This window comes from Sprattus sprattus (assembly GCF_963457725.1).
Source record: "Sprattus sprattus genome assembly, chromosome: 2".
In the NCBI taxonomy this organism is placed as follows: domain Eukaryota; kingdom Metazoa; phylum Chordata; class Actinopteri; order Clupeiformes; family Clupeidae; genus Sprattus; species Sprattus sprattus.
Genome location: NC_137921.1, coordinates 68,629,349 through 68,640,589, shown reverse-complemented (window position 1 = coordinate 68,640,589; position 11,241 = coordinate 68,629,349). Strand labels below are relative to the sequence as shown.

The 11,241-nt window shown below is 42.8% G+C and overlaps 1 protein-coding gene across 1 annotated transcript in view; it reads left to right on the top strand.

The window, feature by feature from the left end:
• The first annotated feature begins 753 nt into the window (after positions 1 to 753).
• brf1b (BRF1 general transcription factor IIIB subunit b) overlaps positions 754 to 11,241 on the top strand; it is an 83,222-nt gene continuing 72,734 nt past the window's right edge. Inside the window, exons 1-2 of the mRNA XM_080831899.1 lie at positions 754 to 822; positions 1,397 to 1,605. Coding sequence (XP_080688025.1) covers positions 1,428 to 1,605 — 178 coding nt within the window. The 5' untranslated portion in view covers positions 754 to 822; positions 1,397 to 1,427. The remainder of the gene's footprint in view (positions 823 to 1,396; positions 1,606 to 11,241) is intronic.

Below are 11,241 nucleotides of genomic sequence, written 5' to 3'. Positions count from 1 at the left end.
TCAGGACCCTCTTAAGAATGTATATCCTGTGGTGGAGCTAAGGATCCTGACCAACTGGGGTAACCCAGTGTACACATGCGTGTATCGATTCCGTGTGCATGACCAGGCCAAGAATGCATAGGAGCATGGCACTCATAATACTTCAAGAACAAGAGAGCATCTGAGAATACACATTTTAGTTGACCATCACAAATACAATGGCAAAGGAATTCATAAATAAAAATACTGAAAGTAGAATTCTGTCTCTCTCACAAATGTTCAAACGTTTGCATTTTTCCGATTAATACATTTATATTAATTATTGCACAGGCATATTCAGGCATCACTTCTGTACTTCTGTTCATTTATAAAGCAGCTGAATATACTAGTATGTCCACATAGATGTCTAGTGGTATTTAACAACTCCACCCCACTATCTACGCTCCTTCCAGAAGGGAAAAGGCGCGCAGTCTAACGTCAAGAGCGCGGTCAGTAGGAAATCCATTCAGACAAAAGTATTTTCCAATTCAGGGGTGGTAGAACAGTTAGAACTCCAAAGAGTCATCTACAAAATTAGTACAGCAGTATATGTGGCAACCCCGATATAACGATTTGTACTTATATCCTTTTGTAGCGTTTTACTGTCGTCTATGAAAACGATGAGCTAAAATGAATGTCATATTTTCTTTACCCTCCCCTACGGAAGCCACCTTTATCCTAGTAGATCATCCCGGTTGTTCATGCCTATGGGTACCAAAACACTGGCTATCATAATAGACAGACATGGATATATTATCACTTTGATTATTTTGTCCCTGGCAACTCAAGCATTTCTGTAAAGAGGTAGGGAGTCACATTTCTTTCCAGACTGCGGAAGTTTAGCTTGCTACAAAACCGCTGTAAGTTTCTTCACTTATCCGATAAAGTTAGTTAGCTAGCTAGCGGTGTTAGCGAATCTTAGGTAGCCCGTCCTAGCTATTGAAAGGCTCATAAAAGGGAACCTACTGACCCACAGCGTTAAATGTCACTAATCGCAACTTGCATTTAACTACGTTTTCTTTGCATGCACTTATGAGGCAAGCATAACAAGTTAGCATGTTTAGAATGTATATAAGAGGAGCTAGCTGGTAAGTTAACATGTCTTTGTATTAACAGTTAGAGCTAGCTAGCTAACCTCATGATATAAGCGTTGATAATGCAATAGAAAAGTGTCAGATAAAGGGAACTTGTAAGTGATGCTGTTTTTACTTAAATTATGCACACAGCACTGATAATTCAGTAATAAGTCATGCGTTTACATTTGTTTAGGAATGCATAACGTCAATTCCATAATGTCACTGTTTGTAAGGACGCGAGTTAACTTATGGGTTATGCATGGATGGTGCCTAATTAGTGCCCATTCTTCCCAAATCTCTAGATTTATTTCGTTGCCTACTCCTACCGGCACCATGAGAGTATGCAAGACTTGTGGATGCTCAGACATCGATGTCGACCAAGCCCGCGGCAGTGCTGTGTGCATGAGCTGCGGGTCTGTCCTGGAAGACAACATCATTGTGTCTGAGGTCCAGTTCGTGGAAAACAGCGGAGGGGGTTCGTCAGCTGTCGGCCAGTTCGTCTCAGCTGATGGTAAGTCCAGCCTTCTGCGGTGCCAACACTGAATGTCTCTTGCTTTTTTGAGGTTTAGTTGAAAATAAATCAGTATAATCGCATAGCCGATTCAGCAACAGTGTGCTATTTAAAGTGTCAATAGAATGCCGTAAAGTTTTCGGTGATGTGACGACGATGTGGACTGTTGCACTTTAATGCATTGTTAATAAAGTGATGTGTTTTTTCTTAGCTTTATTGAAACTGAACTTGACTATGAATTAGAGACATGTTTCAAGTTGAAAGTTGAAAGTTGCTCCAAATCCCGGAGTGCAGTTTGTGTTCAGGTAGTTTATCACCTTTGCTGTAGGTTTGAGTTAAAAAGCAGTTTCAACTCACCTACAGTGATAATCCAAATAAAGTGATCAGAAGTCCGATCAACCTGGTGTGAGAAAAGGCGCAGTACTTAATGTGGCAATCATGACGTGTTATATATTTCATAAACATTAGACATAGACCAATCGAATTTGAAGGGGACCAGGTTAAGTGTTGTGATAATGCTCAGGCATTATAGTTAAAGTGTCAACCCATGAAATGCCAACTTTTATAGACAAATGGGAATTTTGTCAATATTAAAACTAGCATTGGTGCGTTATCACAGTTCAGTCACACCATTACGTTTACCGCTCAAAAGACACTTCAGGGTGGAGATACACTTTAATTCCTTGGTTCAAGCATTTCATGAAAGTCACCCTTACCTCTCACAATGCCTTTATGCACACTAGGTCCCAATTGGCGTCTGGTGCTGCCAATGTCAGTTAAGCTTGGTGCTGGTTGTGATGGTCTAGGTTTGGCATGCACACTCGCACTCACAATCAAATCCTTTAAACCCGTTTGAAGATATGGTTGTGTGTCTGTTACTTGATTAGCTCCATAGTCAGGTGAAGGTTGGTAGTCAGTCTTCACAGGCTTTGTGTCGGGAGTTTGTTTATCATCATCGCTGTGTTGAGTCAAGTCACGATGCAAGTAAGCAGTGATGAACTTGCTGTGTTTTTGTGGGTCGAGAGCCGACTGTCCTTCGGGGTGATGCGTCGAGGATAGATTTGAAGTTTCCTGGACGTGTCCTTCATTGGGGTTGGAATTTTGAAGTGATGTCTCTTGGTGGGGAGGAGCAAAATGTGTGGGAACAAAATTCTGAAGCATGTGTCTGACTTTATGAGTCATACCATCTAGAAAATTACGCGAAGCCAATTGAAACGCTCTGACACTTCTTGGAGCATTTTGAACAGTGCTGTTGGCTTCTTTCAATTTAGGCCAACTATGTTTCGGTAAGAAATCATGGTGGACTTCACCGTCCTGGGCTTCTCCTAAGCTACTTTGTTGATGTCCATTAAGGATCTTGTCAACACTTCTCACTGGAGTAGTAGATTCGCGCTGCCTTAGAGGTTGAGCATTCAATTGTTGGCCAGTTGAAAGGTCACTGAGGCCTTCAATGTGTGACTCAAAAGAGCCATCAGATTTAACAGTACTTGTCCATGAATCATCTTGAACAGGTTCTATCAAGCCGCTGCTTCTGTGGCCAAGGGTTGTAGTGTTTTTTGCCTCACTTGATGCCAGCGTTGCACTGGTACCACTAGTGCCACTAGTGCTGGCGGCATGAACAGGCATAGGACCAGAAGGGGTGGGGGAATCAAGGGTACTATAGTCAGGAGATAGATTGTCAACACGGGCTTCATTAGGATGGGATTTCATATCGTGGAAAATGTCCTTTTCCTTGTCTTTGGGGATACTGCTCGAAAGGCTAGAATCAGCACCAGAGATCAAATCTTTATACAAAACATTACCCAAACTGTTAGCATTCTGATCTTCGACAGAGTTATAGCTATGATAAATGGGAGTGCTCTTTTTCCAAGGAGCCCGATCCAAACTAGCACTGGCAGGTGATGGAACCTTGTTGGAAGGATGCTGCTTTGCAGGTAGATGATGGGCATCTAGTAGGTCACTGTAGATTTTGTCAGTTGAATAGCCAGGGTGGGTTCCTTCTGTGTCCTCCTCTGGTAGCACATCTAATCCACTGGACAGTGAGCCACGTTCAGAGTACCGGCGGTCACCACTCCGAAAGAAAGGCCATGTTGGAGTGAGAAGAGACTCCCTGGCTGGGTGAATACCGCCATAAGGGAGAGCCTCTCTGCTAGTTAAGTCATTTGTAGACTCTAAAAAAGTATTCCCTGGACTTTCAGAATTAGCTGAAGTTTTGTCACCACAGCTAACTCCATTCACTGTTCCTTCTGCAGACAAAAGGGTTATGATCAGTAATCATTAGCAATCTCAGAGAACAGCCACAATATTTAGTGAATAAATAAAGCAGTTATTCCTTACCGTTTGCCGAAGGGTCCTTTTTAACATTAATTGAACCAAAGCCAGGTTCATCCGACAGAAATATCCCCTCCACAAATAGACTTCTTACAGAGGTTAGCGGATAGAAGCACTGCACAGTCAGCCTGTAAGGAGAATGAGGTGTTATGATTCATCTGATGGACTAGTTTTACAGATGCCATTGAATACAAATGCTATAGTGATTACCTGAATTTAGAGTCCCTTGTAATGACTGGGTCGCGCTTTGGAATGTACTGTTTAGCAGAAACAATCTCATTTTCATAGACAACGTAAGAGTCTCCAACCTGAAGGACATTAGACAGACACAACAGAACATTTGTTAAATGTTCATCAATCAGAACAGTTGTATATTGAAGGCAAATCGGTTCATAAAAATAGTACCGTGAATTTAGTTCCACATGTGTTTAAGCCGAAAGAGAACAGGATTCTGGTGTCATGAGCTTCTAGTGGTTTGCAGTTTGTATCTGTTAATGTTATCCGTCTTGTTGGTACCGTGGGCCAGGTGGAGGTGGTCTTGGTGACGAGAGTCATGACTCCCTCCGTTGAACACACTGCAGGGACATCATAAGTGTTGTTTAACCACCATTTTGAAGTACAGTTCAAATGGAGTGCATACAGCATTGCAGACATACATTTATGTGTGTGTCAATACTTTACCAATTAGCTCATCAGTTTGGAAACTGCAGTACTTTGTTGTGACGCTCTGAATATCCAACGTTTTTGTATCTCTTGCTATTACTTTAAAGATGCCAATAAACTGCTTCAGGGTAATCTTCTACAAAGACGTGAACAAAGTACAACATTTTAAAGGGACAGGAACATGCAGTAATACTCAGTATGCTATACAACCAGCCCCCTATTCCCCAGTATAACAAAGTCGACATAAATATTAATGTTACCTCATATGTGTAGCCCCGGGTAAAAACGGGCACTTCTAGGATCATGCCCTGAGTGTCATTGCTCAGTATGTATCCACGTCCCCTTGCAAGCTCCGTTGTCAGTAGATCATGGCCTATGCCAACCTCCCAGAGGTGGTCGGGGGTGGGCATGCTAATTTGAAAGATGATGCTGCTTTCTCTGCAGGTGGCAGTGATGTCAGGAGGAACTGAATGGTGTGATAAAGCAAGATAATAAACCCAATTCATTCTTGGTGAATTCTGATCATTCCCCCATCATGCATTCTGAAAGCCTAAATAGTTCTTACAGGCATTGTGGAATTGGGCCACGACAGAGGCCAGGTGATAGAATTGTTCTTCTTGTGGTAGAACATGTAGGGTGAAGTTGATGTTCAAAGAATACTGCAGCAGTCCAGCGCCTAAATACTGTTAGAGGGATTAGTGCTGGCAAATCAGACAAAGTGGTTGTATATGAAATTCACCTGATGTCCCATGTTATATCAGTTTACTAGAAAACTGTTGAGGCGGCTATTGAGGTTGTCAGGAGACCTTGGGAAACACTGCCAATGCACCAATAATGACAACTATAACAATATGAGCATTCACACTGACTGATATAAAGAAAATGTTTTAAAATCTGAAGTCAGTGTCCGATTGTCAGTGTTTTTATCATTCACACAATCACTCTGAAAGTGATTTTTGTTCTACCGGTTATGGTCATAGTGTGTGGTGGACATGCTATTGTTACGTGCTAGAGCGATATTTAAAACTACGGTATTTACAGCTATTGTTATCAGCATCTTTGGCCATTAAAGATAATCACACAAATGCAATTTATGCAAACTTCGGTCCACATCCTAGATATTTTAACTTCGATACTCACGGCCCGATGCACTACAGGATCTTCAAACGGGACCTCCAGAACATAGCCGTGGGTGCCGTTCATATTGGAGAGGGTCATCACAGAGTAGCCACGCTGGAAAGCTTCAGGTATGGTCAGGAAGATGTCATTAAGCTGCAGGGACACCAGCTCAGCATCTGAGGGGAAGTGTCCTAGCATGACAGTAAACTTCCGCTCATCAAGCACCGTCTCTGTTGATTGATTGATTGATTGATTTGTTTATTTGATGAAGAGGGACAGTGTGCATTAATAAACATTAACGTGTAAATGCACCCAATTGTAGCCAAAAGGCTAGTTTTCATTGGCAGTCCCCCTGCCAGAGTGAAACTGGCTAAACAGGAAACAAGACAGAAAATCTGACTTTCAGACACCGTCTAACCATGCAATAACTGATGTACCAGTAGTAGTGTGGTTTGTGACATTGTGCTGCCTTGGGTGTCAGTAGGCTTACCATCTGTGGTAAATGGGTTTCGGCAGATCAAGGGAGTCTCCAGCAGTCTCATCATCCTGTGCCTGGTGTGTTCAGTGGCATTGTTGGCATACACCCGCGAGAACATGTGCTCGTAGTACATGAAAATGGCATAGAGTTCGTGGTAGACATTATCCAGCACACAGCTCTGCGAACGCAAACAAAGATGCCATGTCTCCGTTCATGAGGGCAAGCCCTTACATTTCTATGCCACGCTTCAGTGTGCCCATTTTATGCCAGAGTGCACGGAAGAGCCCTGACCTTTCTGTACCCGCCTCGAGCTCCGAAAGGAACGCTGATGTTTATCATCATCAGCCCCGTCTCCTCCAAGCTGTGGTTCCAGGCTCTCCAGGCGGTGGCCTCCATGAGCTGACCGTCTATCCCCATGCTTATCTGGTTGCTCGCGAACGAGGAATTGTCCGGCACCAGTGGGGTCATCACACGGGGAACAGCCCAGTGCACCTTCTCCCCGTCAAAAGTGCCAGGGTCTGAAACGGGTGGAGCGATGGCAAAACAGATTACTGCAGTCACAAGTCCAAAAGAACTTTCGATCACATTAAGTGCAGCGATGGCAAGACGAATGACAATCATCCAAAAGCCAAGGACGTTTTAAATGGCAGCATTACCCAGCTGTGCAACTATGTTATGATTAGTAAAAGTCTAAATCAAAGGTCACGTCGTTTTAAATCACAGAGTGATAATCTGTCGGCACATTCCATTGAGGACATCTATGCGAATGCAAATGACTCCAGATTAAGATGGCTCACTGATCGTGCAGGCTGCTGACATGTCGAGCATCACAACCGCCCATTTCTGTCTGTAGTACACAGTGGCATTGATGACCTCTGTGGCAACTCCATTAACCTGACAAAGAAAGCTCAAGGCATTTAAATTGAGAAACATGATTGATTTCAAAACCCCAAAGGATTCCTTTAACGAATAGCCAAGTTTTAGTGTCCCTACAAGTGTAAAGTCTTACATTTGGTTTAAAAATAGACCAAATCAAGATATTAGATATAAGATACAAAACTTGGGAGTTGTTAACAATGGAACTCATCACTTAGGCCATCACACGTTCATATAAATGGCACAGCTAGGGTGAACAGAATAGGCATGGACCATATGTTTTACACAGACCAAGTTTAATCTGGCCAAGATGTTGGCTGCACCTATACGATCATACCTTTGTGTCAACATCACCATATCTTAAATCAGGCCAATATAGGAGTAAAGTGTCCATGTAAACACATGATAGATGTAGTACTCACCAAAACGATCTGGGAATGAGGCTGCTTGTAGGTGGTGCGGAACACCGCCCTGGTTGGGCTGGTGTCCAGCACATAGCCCTGAGTGTAGGCATCGTTGAAAGACATGGTCACCATGGTATGCTGATCCCTCATGAGCATCACTTGCCAGGTGTCACTGGCAGTCCAGCGAGCCTAAGTAGGTGGTAGTGAAGATAGCCACTCACTGCAGATCTCCACAAGGTTATAACTTAAGATGATATAGGCATATATCCATCTAGCAAGCTGGTCGTTTCACTAATACACATTTGTACATAAATTTAACAGTTTATGTAACAGTGCATCCTACAAGTCTCATTATACATGCTAGAAAGGTGAAACCTTGTATGTATCCTTTTGCAAAATACCACAGAAAAATCTAATTTTGCAATGCCCACAGATATATGCCCTTTTGACTGATGGCCATCTTAAAACAAGGGGTTCTTACTGTACTTAAGGCAGCGTTCCAGGACTCCTTGGACATTCCCTCATTGGCTTTGCAGGATCCATGCTTTTCCACAGTGACCTGCAGCAGGACAGTAGGGTGTCATAGCGAGATCACAGTTACCAACAACCATCATACATTATTCAGTTATATCATTTCATATAGTGGCAATAACAATTAAGATTTTCTCAACTTCAGAGGTGTTATTTGATCTGCTGTTAAGCTCAAATATCAACAACCTTCCACCAGAATTGCCAACTTCATCTTTCAGTTAATAATAATAATAATAATAATAATAATAATAATAATAATAATAATAATAATTCATTTTATTTTTAACGTACTTTTCATTCCAAAGAATCTCAGAGTGCCCACATATTAGAAATTAACTATAATAATACAATACAATTTAAAACAAATTTAAATATTAGCATAAGCATAACAGAAAAGATTTAACACAAGGCCAGAAATGCCTTCCTGAATACAAAAAGTTTTAAGTCCATCTTTCAGTGAGTGTTACCTCCATATAGTCCTCCTCACAGAGGACTTCTCTGTTGGACCAGGCCAAGGGCAGCCTGCAGGTCTCATCCATCCAGTACCGCGTCTCTCGGTCCTCTTTGTCCGTAACGATGATATTGAACAGGAATCGAAACTCCTCATCGTTCTACACAAATTGTTTTTGGTTAATCAGTCAGTAGTGCACTGCATGGTTCAGATTGATTTCAGCCAGGCCGTGTGTCCTGGTAATATTTCATTTCACAACGAGTGTGCACATAAGACATCAAGACATAGGCTACTGTATCTCTAGATGTGTGTGATTTAATTAATTTAAGTCTATATGAAGGTTTATGTAGTATATTATTCAAATCGAAAGATATGATACCTGATTCTGCGTATAGCAGGAAAAATAGGAAGCTCTGAGGGTAAGGCGACCGTTCATGTTGACGTTGCTGATGGTATAGCCACACTTTGCCGCATGGTCGTCATCCACTGGGTGAACGCCGTACTTATCTAAAGATATATGCAATAGGAGTTGCCGAAGGCACATAAAATGGCTGGGTTGTTTGCAAAGTGTTCTATTGGCCATAAATGGAAGTCGGAATGACCTAATCTCATAACTTGCGCTTGCAACCTCAAAGCACATTTGAAGGCATCACATCAGTAAAAGGGTTGTGAGAAGTTGGAGGGGGAAATTACTGTCAGCGGACGGGTAAACGACCCTCCCCTCACTCGTCCACCTTTCTACCACGTCTCGAAGTGTTCCTCTCCAGTGAGCTTTAGGGGTGCAAGTTCGAGTAATGGGATTAGGCATCACTCACCCACGGCTTGTAGCTTGGGTGCGGCCCCAGCGAAAGCCTCGTCTATAGATAGCCACATGTATCGATCACGGCACTCCGTTTTAATGGCACCTGTGTGAAATAGAACAAGACGTTCAGTTTGCCATCATTACCTGAATTCCACTAGTTTGGAGGGAAAGGTGCATAAGTTTTGACTTGCACATTTTGTGCGCTGGACAAATATACCTTTCGGAGCCAGGTCGATGGTGTTTGCTCCAAATGAGTTTGAGCAAAGCAGTGCAAGTCTGTAGTGGTGAAATTGGTTGTTTTGTCATTCACTTTGATTTACATTTATTACAATATTTATTCACTTAGTCCACCCTACATTTGCATATACTCTGCACTTTTAATGCTATTTGCACTTCTGGTTAGATGCTAAACTGCATTTCGTTGTCTCAGTACTTGTACTCTGTGCAATGACGATACAGTTGAATCTAATCTAATCTAATCATTTAGAAAGGGTCTGCATGTATCAAACGCAAAATAAATCACAAACATCCACAAGTTCAAAACTCAGTTTAAGGGGGTTTAGGCTCTGGGCTCTGTTAAGCGCCTGGAGGCAATTGTATTGTTATGGCGCTATACAAATAAAATTGAATTGAATTCATAGGAGGTATTTTTAAACTTACCCAATGTAAAAGCTAAGCCCCACTGCCATTGTCTATTTAAAGGTACAGTACCGCTAGCTGGACAGTCAGTGAAAGTCAGCTATAGCTAGCAGCACAAGAGAGTGATTTAGAGGTCAGTGTAGTTTTGCCTTTCAGTCCAAACAGCCTCTGGAGATCTCAGCAACACACACCAATTGATCAAACGAGGACTTGACAGGTGGGGGAAGGAGACAGGTGCCACCAATTAAGGGAGTGCATTTGAATTGGAGGACCTACAATGCTCATATCGCAGATGTGAATTAAATATCTTCTGCAGCTTGATACTATTCTATTATATTCTATTATACTAAGTCTGTCCGAACTGATAAATATGTTTGAGCAGCTGTGTGCAAAGTTAAAGTTAAACTGCAGAAAGGCTGTTTGGACTGATGGCTGTGGCTGAGTAATTGTACCTTTGGGTGTTTGACCACTAGATGGCGATGCTGTGTCACGTTGTTAATTCCTATCTGAATTTGTGCTTGTTTTCATTTTGAAGCTAATTTTGATTTATTGACCAAATTAGGCTAAAGTGCCCCATATTCTCCCTCATCAGGCCCCAGTTTAATGTACCTAGATTAAGATCCTCAGATGGGAGTATTCAGTCACTTACCTGCTACAGTAAATGTAGCTTACTGATATTGTTTTAATGCGGCACTGAGTCTTTAATGAAATACATAATGGAAGGTAATTGTAAGGTGTTCTTACTCCGGATCATGTATTATGTAATGAGAAGAGCACGCAAGCGGTGTACGGTCGTGCTAGTTGTCCTCATTCCCGTGAAGTATTCCCATAGGACACAGCTCAGACCAGTGTGGTGTGTTTGCATCATGTGTTGGAAGCCACAGCCATTCAAGCTGGGAGTATTTTGGGAACGCTTTGGGATTTACACCCTGCCCCTCTCTAAATTCTCAGGAGCGGTAGCTTGACATCAGGTCTCCAACCCCCCCACCCACATCACAACCCTCACCCTCGCCCTACGGATGAAAGAGGCAGTAGCCCTACCCCCACCCCAACCCCCGATCCCCAAATCAGTATTCCGGTCTTGAGCTTGCCAGAGACGGCCCCGGTTGGAATGCGGTGGGGCCGGGCCGAGTGGTTTCCCAGCGTCCTGCCTGATCAGAATAATGTAATTAAGGCCACAGCGGGGAGCACATGATCAGTCTCTTTTGTCTCTTCTGCACATTCCTCTACTCCTTCTCTCCCTCCCTTTCTCTATCCCACTTTCCCCCTTTCTCTCCCTCTCTCTCTCCCTCCCTCACTCCCACCCTCTCTCTCCCTCTCTACCTCCCTCTCCTACATTCAT